Below are 15,961 nucleotides of genomic sequence, written 5' to 3'. Positions count from 1 at the left end.
GCCTTTCCTTTTTTTTAGGCTTTGTGGACTTAACACTCCATGACCAAGTTCACCTACTAGAATGTGCCTGGTTAGAGATATTGATGATTGGCCTAGTGTGGAGATCTGTGGAGCATCCCGGAAAGCTGCTGTTTGCCCCCAACTTATTGTTGGACAGGTTTGTCTACAGGGTGGTAATATTATTGCTGTTGTGGTAAATGTCACACTATGCAACACAATTGCAACCATTTTCTATCCATTTTGCTACTTTATTTAGCATATGGCAAATTCGTGGATTTATAGTGGTTCAAATGTAATGTTTGCTACTGATGAGATCCTATAGTCAAAAGAAGAGAAGAGTTACTGCAGTTAAAAAAAACACACCTGCTAAATATGCAAGCCTCTTTAAGCTCCTTTGTAATAACGTGGTGTTTTTCTTTGGAATAGTAAATCACTTCTTATATTTATGCTTTTGTTTTATGGCTGGATTTTGAGATTCACTTTATGAACTATTACTTCCTTATTTTATGCATCACCTAATATATTTTATATAGGATAATTGTATAACGGGTCTAGTTTTATTTTGAGTCTATGCACCTTTATTTTTATGTAATATCTTTCTGAGGAGGCTGTAAACCGCCCATAGCCTATTCAAATGGGGAGCCATAATATTTAAATAATTAAGATTAGTTTGCCTATTATGTACTCTCATAGCTTTGACATGTTATTATTTTGATTATTAGCGCCAGCTATGGCAATTGGTGGCTCAGTGGCTAAGACGCTGAGCTTGTTGATCAGAAAAGTCGGCAGTTCGGCGGTTTGAATCCCTAGCACCGTGTAACAGAGTGAGCTCCCGTTACTTGTCCCAGCTTCTGCCAACCTAGCAGTTCGAAAGCATGTAAAAATGCAAGTAGAAAAATAAGGACCACTTTGGTGGGAAGGTAACAGTGTTCCGTGCGCCTTCAGCGTTTAGTCATGCTGGCCACATGACCATGGAGACATCTTTGGACAGCGCTGGCTCTTCGGCTTTGTAACAGAGATGAGCACCACCCCCTAGAGCCGGAAATGACTAGCACATATATGCGAGGGGAACCTTTACCTTTACCTATGGCAGTTGACAACTATACTCTGACTGATTTTGTATGTTTCTCCCTCTTTATCGGGTGACTTTTGAAAAACCTTTGACATTCTATTGTTTTATACTTGGCCGTTGGCCATAATAAAGTTGAAATTTCAAGTTTCATAGATATATTCCAGTAGTAGTCTTAAACTCAGTGTACCTAGGCATATGAAATTAAGGAAGCGGGAAACAGACCAAAATAACTTTGATGTTGGGTCTCCTGAACTGTAGGAACACTAATTCTGATGGTGGGGCGAAAAAATTAGCCAATCTGTCTCATTCTCTGCACTTCCGTGGTTAAGTCTTTCAAGACAGTTTACAACCAATATTAAAAGATACAATTTTTGAGTTTATATGGTATAAAGCAATTTGATAGCTAAGGAATTCAATATGATTCATAAAACATACTACTAATAAACGTATTATGATTCAAAACTATAAAAATTCCAATTAAAATAATGAAGAAAATGTGGTTCCCAAATTTTAAAGACTAATATTGTTTAAAATGTTATTTACAAGAAGAATCCAGTGCAGAGATCAAAAGCAGCCAAGATTAAGGTTCAAACCTCAGAGAAAATTTCTTCTTGGTATGAGGTATACAATTCTAGGCAAAGGTAGGATATTTGATTTGGAAGTGTAGCAACAATACATTATTTGTTACATATTTCAAAGCCATTTCTCTGTTTGTCTTGCTTGTACTCAAAGGCTTAGAACCAAGAAAAAATACTTCACATGTTTTTTCTCTTTTGACAATATTTTTTTCATTAATTCCAAATGATCTAAATTATAAGTCAGGAGCCATTATTCTATTCTGTGGGTTTTTTTAAAAAAAAGTTCCAACTCAGAAATTATTATAAAAATTACCACCTAATAGTCTTACTTTCTCCATCCAGCATGTTATGTAAAACATAACATGATAGATTTATGTAAAAATATAAATGGTTTTATGTGGACGCCTAAAAGGAAAGTGTAGAAGGCACACTGTCTGTCTGTCAGCTGTCTTGTTATGAAAATAGGAGATTTGTTCTTGAACTTCACTTGGCAATATTTGACATGTTGAAAACACCACATGCTCTATTCCAGCAGGCTTGGTAAAAAGAATTCTCCACCTAACAACTGTCATTTGCAAGGATATTTATGTTAGAAAAGTTACAGCATAAACTGTTTATTATTCTGAGATTTTGAAATTCTTTCTTCTGGGAGACCTGCTGAGCCTTTATTTCATGTATGCACGTATTTATAAAATGTATAGACCGCCCATCTAACCTCAAAGTAACTCTTTTGAATATGCTTCCCCTATCCCTGCTTTTATCTTTAAGTAAACTGGGAACAATCAAGTCTGAGACCTGTTCTCAAATTAGGTTTTTGCTTTGATGTCAAATTTCCTTTATCTGATCATTATCTCGATTGCAACTCTTCCTCCTGTTCCTAAAAGTGACTTCTTCTGCTCATTACAGCTGCCATGATATACTGGGTAAGGAGTCACTTCCCATGAGGGGCAAGACAACAACCATATTGTGTGGATTTTAAAAAATGTAATTTTGGGTGAAAGAACCTCTACAATCAGTTCTTCCTCAGAATTACCCCTTGAAAAGATACTTATTCACATGACACCCCAAAAATACTCAAATGTCTTTGATGATTACTATGAAATACACTGCTCAAAAAAAATAAAGGGAACACTTAAACAACACAATGTAACTCCAAGTCAATCACACTTCTGTGAAATCAAACTGTCCACTTAGGTAGCAACACTGATTGACAATCAATTTCACATGCTGTTGTGCAAATGGAATAGACAACAGGTGGAAAGCATAGGCAGGTAGCAAGACATCCCCAATAAAGGAGTGGTTCTGCAGGTGGTGACCACAGACCACTTCTCAGTTCCTATGCTTTCTGTCTGATGGTTTGGTCACTTTTGAATACTGACTGTGCTTTCACTCTAGTGGTAGCATGAGACGGAGTCTACAACCCACACAAGTGGCTCAGGTAGTACGGCTCATCCAGGATGGCACATCAATGCCTTCTTGTGGCAAGAAGGTTTGCTGTGTCTGTCAGCGTAGTGTCCAGAGCATGGAGGCACTACCAGGAGACAGGCCAGTACATCAGGAGACGTGGAGGAGGCCGTAGGAGGGCAACAACCCAGCATCAGGACCGCTACCTCTGCCTTTGTGCAAGGAGGGACAGGAGGAGCACTGCCAGAGCCCTGCAAAATGACCTCCAGCGGGCCACAAATGTGCATGTGGCTGCTCAAACGGTCAGAAACAGACTCCATGAGGGTGGTATGAGGGCCCGACGTCCACAGGTGGGGGTTGTGCTTACAGCCCAACACCATGCAGGACGTTTGGCATTTGCCAGAAAACACCAAGATTGGCAAATTCGCCACTGGCTCCCTGTGCTCTTCACAGATGAAAGCAGGTTCACACTGAACAGATGTGACAGGGTCTGGAGATGCCATGGAGAACGTTCTGCCACCTGCAACGTCCTCCAGCATGACCGGTTTGGCAGTGGGTCAGTAATGGTGTGGGGTGGCATTTCTTTAGGGGGCCGCACAGCCCTCCATGTGCTCGCCAGAGGTAGCCTGACTGCCATTAGGTACTGAGATGAAATCCTCAGGCCCCTTGTGAGACCATATGCTGGTGCAGTTGGCCCTGGATTCCTCCTAATGCAAGACAATGCTAGACTTCATGTGGCTGGAGTGTGTCAGCAGTTCCTGCAAGACGAAGGCATTGATGCTATGGCCTGCCCGTTCCCCAGACCTGAATCCCATTGAGCACATCTGGGACATCATGTCTCACTCCATCCATCAACGCCACGTTGCACCACAGACTGTCCAGGAGTTGGGGGATGCTTTAGTCCAGGTGTGGGAGGAGATCTCTCAGGAAACCATCCGCCATCTCATCAGGAGCATGCCCAGGCGTTGTAGGGAGGTCATACAGGCACGTGGAGGCCACACAGAATACTGAGCCTCATTTTGACTTGTTTTAAGGACATTACGTCAAAGTTGGATCAGCCTGTAGTGTTTTTTTCCACTTTAATTTTGAGTGTAACTCCAAATCCAGACCTCCATGGGTTGCTAAATTTGATTTCCATTGATAATTTTTGTGTGATTTTGTTGTCAGCACATTCAACTATGTAATGAACAAAGTATTTAATAAGAATATTTCATTCATTCAGATCTAGGATGTCTTATTTTTGTGTTCCCTTTATTTTTTTGAGCAGTGTATTATCTGATAACTTCAAAAGTAGGCTGTGGCTTATGAAAACTTATGCCATAATAAATTTGCTAGCCTGTAACCAGGATTGGCACTACATATTTAATATTAATGGAACCTAAGTTTTTGGAAAAGAGAATGAATAGAAAGAACTTTTCCTTTGGAATATCTAGGTCAATGTCTGAAGCAGATTTCTGGAGCAGCAAATCTAATTGAAATCAGTGCAACTTACTTTTGTGCAAATAGAGTTATGATTGCATTCTTACTTAGCCAACAATATTTCATCCTTCTGATTTTGGATCACTACCTGATAATGGACTGAAATATATTCCTGAAATAATATTGTCTACTAGTGAAATAGTAGCTATATGAAAGACAGTAAGGCAGGGGAGAGAACAGAAATATTTATTTTTTCAGGAAAAATTAAACCTTGCCTAACTTTCCATTGAGATATTTTTCCCTGTATGTATTGGCAATGAAAACAAGATATAAAGTTTTTTTTAAAAAAATAAAACTAGGTTCATATTCAGACTGAGTTCTTAAGCACGCTAAATAAGAAGTAAGCAATATTGATAACAGGGATGCTTATTTTTGAGTAAACATGGTATTATGGTCAGAGTTATATTCTATTGGCTGTTTAAAATGAAGAAATATTGATTTTTAAAAACCCAAGGCTATTAATTTTCCATTTGCCCAAACTCTGACCAGCAATACCAATTCTTCATGAATCAATGTATAAGAAATCCACTTCCTACCTTGACCTACCTATTTTCCAAGTTGCTATTTTAGATTTTGAAGTAATTTTGTTGAGGAGTGTTTTTAAGACATCTCACAGTAAAAGCAAAATAGAGTGATATTGATGAGAACAATGTGAAAAACACTTGCCCAAAAAGTAATATTTTTTAATGTTCTGGATATGTTGTGGTGGACCACCCATCTCTTGTCATCAAATGCCCCATGCCTGTCTCATTTCTAAAGGAAATATTTTTGTCGGCAATAACCAGGCTTAGCCTCTAAAGATGGAATAGCAATTTACCATTCTATGGAAAGAAAAACTTGGACTGTTTTGATTAATGCCTCAATTCTACAGTTGTTTTTTTTTTTTAAAAATCCTACCTTGTTCGATACCCTTAATTTATGCCAAAAGTTGCTATATATTTAACTGAAAACTTGCTACCCTGATTTAAAACAGGGAGATGCAGTGCTCCATCCCATTAACGTATATTATCCTTTCCCACCCTGGTGCCTTCTGGATGTGTGGGGAATAATGTTCCTAGAATTTCCAATCAGCCAGAATATTGGCCAGGATGGTTGGAAAATCTGGAAACTATAATCTCAGCACATCTGGAATATACCAGCTATCGTCTATTCAAGATTACTCCAATAAAATATTTACAGTAACACCATGTTAAGTCATGAAGAAAACTGAAAGCTTCGTTATGCTGTGCTGTTCATCAGTAATAATCTCCTACCTATCATTTTTCCATCTGATCAGGTGCATTGATTTGTTCCATGTAAATGATCCTGCAATCATAGCAAAGCATTACAGTGCTATGAAATCCTTATCCTACACACTTTTATTGAGAGTCATGGAGCTGGGTGTGATCTTGGAAGTCAATTAGTCCCACTTCCTGATCAGTGTAACATCAACCACAGAGCCTCTCTTACAGATAATTATCCAGCTTCTGTTTGAAATCCTCCAGGGAAGGAGAACTTATCACCTCAAGTGGCAGTCTGGTCTACCAGGTGACAACTTATACAATCTGGATGGTGGTTTGTTTGTTTTTCATATTGGACCTGAACCAATTTTGCTGTAGTTTGCTGTAGCCAGTGGTCACCAACTGGTGGGCCATGGACCACTGATGGTCCAAGAGAAAATTTTGGTGGTCCACAGAAAAATGTCCCCCCAAAGCACCCCACAAAGCAATTAATCCAGGCTGTGCAGGAACACAAGGCTGCACCGCTCACATGGCCTGCCCACCCACTGGCCCCCACCCTTCGCCAAGCGCAAACCCTACTTTGAATAGAGCCACGCAAGCTGGAACTGGAAGGTAAGGCCAACAGTAGAGGAGGGAAATCCACCCCTGGATGGCTTGCTGATGTTGGTGGGAAAGTCGGTCCCATATTCCAGAGCTGCAGTAGTCACAGGACTAGCCCTTTGGTCATCCCGAAGCAGCTGCTCCAGTCCATGGCAGGCCGGTGCACTTGGGTGGAGGAGCAGCTGCTCCTGGATGACCAAAGGGCCAGTCCTGTGACTATTGCAGCTCTGGAAAATGGGACCGACTTTCCCAGCAATGTCAGCCACCACCATCAGTCAAAATTCATATTAGTGGTCCTCAGGATTTAAAATTATGAGTTTGGTGGTCCCTGAGGTCCAAAAGGTTGGTGACCCCTGGTTTAAGCCAGTGTATCTGGGGCAATAAAGACATTCCCTCTTGTATGTGGCAACCCTTCAGCTGCTCTCATATCATCCATCAGTTAGCTCTTCTGTCAGTTAAACATATATTATATAAGAAAATCTTTTTACCATTCCTGACAGGGCTAGATAACAAGGCCTTTATTATTTTCATAGCCCTTTTCTGAATTGGGTGCAGCAAGTGGGATCTGACTAGGAAAGAGTAAGGTGGAACAATTCCTTCCCTGAGGCCCCAATTCTGTGCTCTTGGTAATGTTATTCAAGATAGCATTGGTCTTCTTACTAGCTGCATCATGCTGCTGGCTCATATTGAACTTACTAACCAAAACACCCAGATCTCTTTCACATGCACTATTTGCAAAATCTGTTTTTCCCCCAACCTATACTTAGGGTTTTAGTTTTTCATATCTAGAAGGCAGAATTTTATAGGTATATTCTTAAATGCCAGTGATCAATCCAGTCTAGATGCTTCTAAATCTTCTTTTTATCTAAGATATTAGCAACTTCTCCTAACTGGGTGTCTTCTGCAAACCTGATAAAAGTCCCAGGAATTCTCTTACCTAAACCATTTATAACATATTCATCTGTTATTTTTGAGCTTTTTAACTTTGCAAGATGTCTGACTGACCCTCTCATGTTTTTCTAACATAATGCCAAATTATGGCATTATCATATGCTAATAAACTGTTGATTGCACAGACTAATCACATTCTACTTATTTTTCCCCCTAAAACATTTAGATTTTAATGCAGACTGATTCATTTTTATATTTATATATTTGCATAAAAAATAATTTCTCATAGTCAAATCAAAAGACTTTTTAGAGAAGAATGGAAGGAGAATGCACCTGTAGCTTCCAACAATTCCACTAGATTTACGCAAAAGCTTAGGGAATTAGAAAGATCGAAAAGTGATTTTATAACTGCTTTGTTACTATATTTATCTATCTAGCCATGGGTAGTTGGATTAGAGGCTTGGATAAATGAACCTGCTATTTATACAGTATTTGAGGGCACCAAAATCTCATATTATTTTCACATCAGTTTGCTCAGTGCTGTAAATCTACCCTTTTTTATGTTGCCTGTATAAAAAGAGACTAATTGCAGTCTCTCAAGATTATATCCACCTATGCATTACATACATACTCACAGGCCAAGTGGCTCATTTTATAAGGCTGCATGCAACTTCAGCATGCATTTGGATCCTCCTACCACTCTAAAACCATGCTACTGAAATCTGTTTATAAAATGGTCACTTTGAGGGGTGCATATTCAGGCTGTTCTGAGGAGGTTTGAATGCTTTAAAGTAGGAATGGGAGATGTTTGCTTTCCAGAGACTTCCTGCTTTAAAATATTACCCTTGCCCAGAGATGGTATTCAGCAGGTTCTGACCAGTTCTGGAGAACCCATAGCGGAAATTTTGAGTAGTTTGGAGAACCGGAAAATACCACCTCTGACTGGAGATTTTAAAGTATCCTTCCCCTGCCACATCCACCAAGCCACGCCCAGAGAACTAGTAGTAAAAAAAATTGAATCCCACCACTGCCCTTGCCCCCTAATTCCAACTCTAAAATACCCCCAGAATCCTAAAAGGACACAGTATTGGTAATTTAATTTCTTAATGCAAAGAAGAGAATGAGTGTGCTTCTCCCATTTACCAACAACTTATTAGGAAAATAAAAACATTGTGGGAAGAGAGGTTTTATTTGAACTATTTAATTTGAGATGAGCTGCCCATATGAACTGCCAAAGAAATAAAACTAGACTGTACTAGTTCTTGGGGAAAGAAAACCACTGCCCCACATTCAGTCCATCATTGTAGATCACTTTCTACAAAATCTCATGCTTCCTCTCCCTGCTTCTTGTTTAATAGGAAGATAATAGGTATTTACTAGGTATTAATAGGTATTCCAACAGTGGCAGTGGTGTGAAAATTGGTCACTATTGGATTTGGAACTTGGAATTGCACTTTCTAAAATCCTTTCTGCAGAAAGAGGTTTGCAAGTCTTCTGTTTCCACCACACACCCCCAGGCTATCTATTGCTTTTGAAAACAATTAGCATTGCTTAAGCGTCTTTACTCTTTAAATTGTATTTGCCACTCTTGTGGCAAAAGTTTTGAGGCTATGCAAAAAATCCCAAGAGGAGAAAATCATTGTCATGATGGGTGGGCAGCAACTAACTAAGTGCATACTAATACTAATACTAATACTAATACTAATACTAATACTAATACTAATAATACTAATACTAATACTAATAATACTAATAATACTAATAATACTAATAATAATAACAATAATAATAACAATAATAATAACAATAATAACAATAATAACAATAATAATAATAATAATAATGCCTACTGTCCCTGTCCTATTGTTTCTTTTTATTTGTATCCATTTCATGTATTTATAATCATGCTTATACTTATACCTGTTATCTAATACTTGCTTGACAAATAAATAAATAACTGAACCCAATTTCAAGTAGCTTCCACATAGGCCCAAAAGCTATATGCTTGTCAACAATATATTTGAAAGCCCAAGTAAAGCCAATCTTTTCTTTTGCAGAATTTGAAATCTTGTATTTGGTGGTAATCTGGCTTCCCAGTTGGTGAGAGCTCTTGCTACTTAGCTCCTGAACCAAAGGCATCAATTACTCTTCTTTTTGGGACCAAAATCACAGGGGGAAAAAAACTCCACTGGAACAGTAACCCTCCTTTTGCAACTGGCTGATCCCCTTCTGAAAAGTAGAGGAAATCATTATCAATTTCACACGTGAAATTGATACATCTAGACTAGCAAGAATCTGAAAGCAGTGAAAGTCACCAATCCTAAATTAACCCAATCTCCTATCCTAATGGCAACAAACAGCGGGGAGTGGCAGTATAATAACAATCATCTTGTTGCAAAATTGTTGATGTGCATCTTTTTACCATCCTTTCAGGGCATAGGCACTGATTAAAGCTTACAGGGTTTTTTTCCCACATTCTCCTGTCAACCAATTGAAAGAATTATGTTGTTCTTTGTTCTCAGGCACCCAAGTAGGCAAAAGTGAATCTATTCAAGGATCAGACTCACACTGCTTTTGAGAGACTGGGGAGTGAAAACCCTAACCCAATTCCCTGGTTACTGGGTCACACAGACACAGTCTCTGTCCTTTGGATCGTATTTTGCAGACTTTCTTTATTTGCCAATTGTTTACAAGTAATAAGTATAAGTGTAACATAGTTGGAAGACATGAAATACAAAAAATAAGAGAAACAATAGACAGGCGGTTGCTAGCACCTCCTACGCTTAGGAAAGGGTGAGGTCAGTAGACAGTTTTGCAGACTTTTTACCATTTACCATAAGGAGTTGATTTACCCTATCCAAAGGGATTGATTTACTATAAGGATTGTTTTCAGTCTTTTTTAAAAATGTACTTTTTTCAGGAACATTAAGATATTGGCTGACTACTTACTTGAATATTTGCTCAGAAGTCTAAGCAGCAGTCATAAATAATGCTGTTAATCATCCCCTTTTTTTGGAAAGAAACTATTTGTAAAACTTCTCTAACCACACACTTAAAATATGTCTATTTATTTTTGTATAAGAAAAGGCATTCAGTCACTTGGATGAACTGTCTGCCTCTGACTGTATGATGTGATTTACCATCTCACAGTAGGTGTTGTACTGAGACATCACTAAATAGGCCTCCTTAGAAATTTTTGAACCAAGATTTGAAAGCAAAAGAGGAAAGCTAAGTTATATAGGACATGTGGCTGAAATTCCTTCTAAGCAATCTTCTATATATAGCAATCTATAAAAGCATTTTTAAATGCATTTTTTGGGACTTAATAACCATGTGGCTTTATCTCAGCTATGTGGTCAGGATTAATACTGAAAGCCTTTGCAATGCTGTAAATTTCCAGCCTGGTCTTGTAGACAGGATAGTTGGAGGGAAAAATATCTGATAATTTCTATAGCAGTTAAACAGTGAGCTTATTTATGTGTAGAATAGGAAGAGTACATAATAATTCAAACATTAAATTGGTATTATTTGTATAGATGTTATTCGGTATTTGGAATTTTGAAATGAAAATTGAGTTTTCTCAAATATATGTATTTGGATTACAGTATTGGAATCAAGGGAACTTCAAAATAGATGGTTGCACTTATGAACTGCATGTTTATATCCCATAGTGTTCTGTAATCTAGTTTTTTACCTTATCCAACATCTGTATCCAAATTCAAATGTCAGCATGGGAATGGTTATGAATGAACTGGGAAAGGAGGCTGGCTGAGGAATTCTGGGAGTTGAAGTCCACAAGCTTTAAAGTTGTTGGGTTTGGACAAATGGCCCATGAATATTTCAGCTCTCTTTGTTGAACACACACATACCACTTAGATTGTTATTTGTTCTTGCAGGAATCAAGGAAAATGCGTTGAAGGCATGGTAGAAATATTTGACATGCTGCTGGCCACTTCTTCTCGCTTTCGAATGATGAACGTCCAGGGGGAAGAATTTGTATGCCTTAAATCTATCATCCTACTCAATTCTGGTAAGTAAGACATATGTCTTTACAGTTGCAACTTAGCCTAATGGATGACGTATTCCAGGAGAAGGATAGAAGAATGCAATTATTTTTTTCTTGGATATCTCAGTGGCTTCAGTTATCACTAACCATTTTATTCTTCCTAGCATTATTAGGTGGCACCATATTATAGGCCATTCTTATTTGGAAGATTGATTCGAGAAGATGGTTCTGTGAAGTTAGTCCTTTGATCCCTGGCATTCTGCTGTGGACATGTCAAGTTTCTGTTCTATTTCCTTTTATCATTGATATGATATATAGGTAGTCCTTAACTTAAAACCACAAATGAGCACAAAATTTCTGTTGCTAAGTGAGATAGTTGTTAAGTGAATTTTGTCCCATTTTGCGATCTTTCTTGCCACCGTTCTTAAGGGAATCACTGCACCTGTTAAGTTAGTAACAGGGCTATTAAATTAATCTGGCTTCCCCATTGTCTTTGTTTGTCAGAAGGTCACTAAAGGTGACCACATGACCCTGGGACACTGCAACCATCATTAATATGATCCAGTTGCCAAACATTCAAGTTTTTGATCATGTGACCATGGGATGGGATGCTGCGGTGGTCATAAGTGTGAAAAATGGTCATAAGTCACTTTTTTCACTGCTGTTGTAACTTCAAAGAGTCACTAAATGAATGGTTGTAAGTCAAGGACTATCTGCATATGCCTGAGGAGGTTATCTGAGGTGTGAAAGAGAGCAAAGGAATTTCTAAGATGTTAGTCTTATTTGTGGTTCGCCTTTGACATAGTAGCATGGACAGTGGCTACTGTAGTTCAGGTGTTCAAGAATGGCAAGTTTTTCTCTCCTCTTCCCCACTGCCACCCATGCTCCATGAAAAACACACTCAATGTACATCTTTGGGCTGTTCTGAACAAAATAGGAAATTCCATAGAAACAACTGCAGGAAGAAAATATTTTTATTCTGTGTAGTTCTTTGATTGTTGTTAGTACAGTGACTTGTCTTTAGAGTTAAGACAATGTTTTCCAAAACCATCTTGTTCTAGAATAACAATAGTCAAAAAAATCTGTTCTGTACAGTGCATTCTTGGGGCGGCATGGTGGCTAGCAGTTAAGACACTGGGCTTGTCAGCTGGAAAGCAGGCAGCCCAGGTTTGAGACCCAAGTGCCATGCAACGGGGTAAACTCCTGTCCCAGCCCCTGCTCTTGCCAACCTAGCAGTTTGAAAGCATGCAAATGCGAGTAGATAAATAGGTACCACTTTGGTGGGAAGGTAACAGTATTGTATGATGTCATGCTGGCCCACATGACTGCAGTAATGTCTTCGGACAGCGCTGACTCAATGATCTTGAAATGGAAATAAGCACCATCCCCTATGGGACAACAACTGGTGGAGTAAAATCCAGAGGGACTCCCATAGTGCATTCTTACCTCCAAGTCCATCTTATTAGGACAGTAACTGGCCCTTGTTGTTTACAACTAACACTTTGATGTTAGGTGCTTACGGGGTAACATGTTATTCATTTTTGTTGAATGACATTTTATTCTCATTAGCTTACTCTCCGTGGATTGAAGCTGCTGTAGTCAAAGCAACCAAAAACACAAGTTATTGTGGCATCAGCATTCTGAACAGATAATGCAGAAAGTGCTTCTGTTTTGCAGAAAGCAAAACAAAACTACCATTAATATATACAAAATAGGATAGCAACATTAATGTTAAATAAGAACAAGATATAGCACTGTGAAGCATACTTTATTTTAGAAACTACCTGAAGAGGAAGATTTGTTAGAAGACAAGACAGCGTTCACAGCAGTTATTGTGATTAAGAAAATCAAGAGCAAAAGGCAGAAAATGAACTTTGAATGGCTATATCTGACTATGGCAATCAAAAGCAACATAGTACCACTGCAGTTAAATTACCTTAGAGCCAGGCTACATATTATATTATTAATGTAAACTCATAAAGAAAAGGCAGGATGTATGTATATAAGATGGAAGATGGTTTTTATGTTTTTATGTTTTGTTTGTATATGTTTGTCTTAAAAAAATAAAAACTTAAAAAAATAAAAATAAAGAAAAGGCAGGATTAAATCCAACATACAATGATCATATATAATGCATAATGTATTTACTTTCTATTGAAGAACAGTCCCAAAGTGAACACACTCTATTTCCAATTAAAATAAATGACAGTTAAAAGCAATTTATAATTTTTAAAAATATAGTACAACCTACTAATATAATTTAGTGAGAATCATAAATTACTGTATCTTAAATGTCCATAATGCAACCCCTCACAGTCCCAAGTGAAAAAACTTTACAGATCTATACAATTAATATCTTGTGAAGGTCAGTACAATTCACCATCTATGCATTTTGACTTGTTCTGTCCTGTCCAACTAAAAATTGAGGAAAGAGAGAGGGAAGAGATCTGGCAAACATGCTGATGTTAAAATGGGTTAAATGTGGTGGATCCCGAACTGTATATAGCAGATTTTTACACATACCTTCAAGACACCACCGGTGGAATTTCTCCAGGTATTTAGACAACATTGATATATGAGCATAATCAAGATGTCATTTCAGTAACAAACATGATGTTGATCATTGTGCATAAATATTGCCCATTTAATTACATAAAATTATATTTTTCATAAAAAAATAAAATGTCATATTTAATGTATTTGCTTCCCATCTCATTTTAAAGCAACTCTGCAACATAACATTGGACTCTTCTGAGTGCCATAGCTTATAGCGATAGGCAAGAGTCTCAGCCCAAAATAAGTACTTTGATTTTATTTAGAAGCCTTACAATTATTGTATTTTGTACTAGATTTAGATCTCCAGTAGGGTGTTCTTTGCACTTGACCACATAAGTAACTTTCTTTGGAATGGAGCTTCTGAAACCAGGAAATAAGGTCAGAAAATTAAACTGAAGACCCAATTTTATGTATATTTCAAATTGTTTGCTTTCGAGAAGAAGAGAAATAAAAAAAAAGAACATGCACATACTCAGCACTTAGACTGATGACACTAAGAACTTGGCTTCTAATCTGTTCCCTCCTATATTGTGAAAGCGACAGACTGACTTTTATAGGAATTATCTGGAGATAATGTGTTTCAGCTTGTAGTCCAAGCACCCAGCTGCAAATTCTGAGCTATATAGCCAGAATACTGATGATCTGATAAAGGAGCATGTAGCCTGTGACAATGTGACTTTCTTATTGTGAGATTGATCAATGTTTGTGTTAGGTTCTCTCTTTTCTTTCTGTTCCTTTTTTCTTCTTCTCTGAATAAAAGGCTTGTTGTTTCAAACATGGCTATCTCTGAGAGAGTGCTTTCTTACCATAATGGCCATCGTGATACAGAAACCTATGATTAACTTAATCACGATTTATTCATTTTGTTGAGCCATAGGCTGATCATTTGTGATTCAGTATGTTAGTCTGTCATACCAGTAGATCACATAAGGATGTTCTTTCACATGGAGCTCTTTAAAGATTATGCCATCTTTGCATTTTAAGCCTCCCAGAGTCATTTACTAAGATGGGCAGCTATAGAAAGCAAGCAAACGAATGAACACACCTTACCACAAAACGTTTAGGCTTGCTAGCAGCCATGCAGCTATTTTCTTCTATTGTATACGTATATGTCAGAACCAAAACCTCCATTCAAATTATATTATTTTTGTATAATATTTGTAAGTGTTAAAGCAATTTTTCAAGTTTGTTTTATGTTTTGTTTTCATTTATTTAGCTCACTGAGAGTTTGAGAAAGTTTTCTCTAAGCTGGTGCCCTCCAGATATGTTTGGATTCGGACTTCCAGAACTTCAGAAACTGTTATCCCATTCTCATCTGGAAGGCACCAGGTTGAGGAAGGTTGCGCTGAACATTTGTCGCATTCTTCCTATTGAGAAGGATAACTCATTGACTTTTGCGGACCTTACTCTCAGATACATGTATACAAAATTACATTTCAGCATTTATAGAACAGCATTTAAAGTTGCTAATTGACCAGACTGCCCATTGGGACCCCATCAAAAATCTTATCATACTTCCCCCAAGGTTCAAATACATGGGTAGTAAGAAAGACTGCCACATTTATAAGCTAAAGCCATTCAATTCAGAGTTATCTATCTCGATCTGATTGTGATCAGCTTACTAAGGGATGCTCTTATCTGATTGTTTAAATGAATATTTTTATATCACCATATTATTTTATATGATGTTATATATGATATGATATAAAATGAATGTTTTTATATCACATTGTTTTATATGGTATGTTCATTAGACTAATCAATAAACCTGCTATAATATACTGATAATGCTAGGCCTTCTCTCCTCTCCTTCCCCTCCCCTCTTTTTTTCTCCTCTCCTCTCCTCTCCTCTTCCCTCCCCTCCACCCGTCTCTTCTCCTCCCACAGGGATATACACATTTCTTTCTAGCACCTTGAAATCCCTGGAGGAAAAAGAACATATCCACCATGTTCTAGATAAGATTACTGACACCTTGATGCATTTAATGGCCAAATCTGGCCTTTCCCAACAGCAGCAACATAGGCGCTTGGCTCAGCTCCTCCTCATCCTTTCCCACTTCAGGCACATGAGGTGAGTGGTTACCCAGAGGCCTTTAGCACATGGCTGCTTAGTGTTGTCTTCTGTGTAAAAGAGACCCTTTCCTGAAATGTGCTA

General features: G+C 37.9%; 1 protein-coding gene across 4 annotated transcripts in view; it reads left to right on the top strand.

Annotated features, from left to right (window-relative positions):
* Positions 1-15,961, top strand: part of ESR1 (estrogen receptor 1) — a 256,565-nt gene that overhangs the window by 233,507 nt on the left and 7,097 nt on the right. For 3 of the 4 annotated variants that reach the window (XM_087969982.1, XM_026680299.2, XM_026680298.2), the window contains 3 exons: positions 19-157; positions 11,141-11,274; positions 15,694-15,877. In XM_087969982.1, coding sequence (XP_087826108.1) covers positions 19-157; positions 11,141-11,274; positions 15,694-15,877 — 457 coding nt within the window. Of the gene's footprint in view, positions 1-18; positions 158-11,140; positions 11,275-12,819; positions 13,805-15,693; positions 15,878-15,961 lie in introns of those variants that run through there. The other variant, XR_015750358.1, reaches the window with a different exon arrangement.

This window comes from Notechis scutatus, chromosome 1, assembly GCF_049901735.1.
Source record: "Notechis scutatus isolate UNSWTSFEM ecotype Mainland chromosome 1, rNotScu1.2, whole genome shotgun sequence".
NCBI lineage: Eukaryota > Metazoa > Chordata > Lepidosauria > Squamata > Elapidae > Notechis > Notechis scutatus.
The sequence above is the reverse complement of the archived record's forward strand: the minus strand, read 5'-3'. Positions and strand labels throughout refer to the sequence as shown.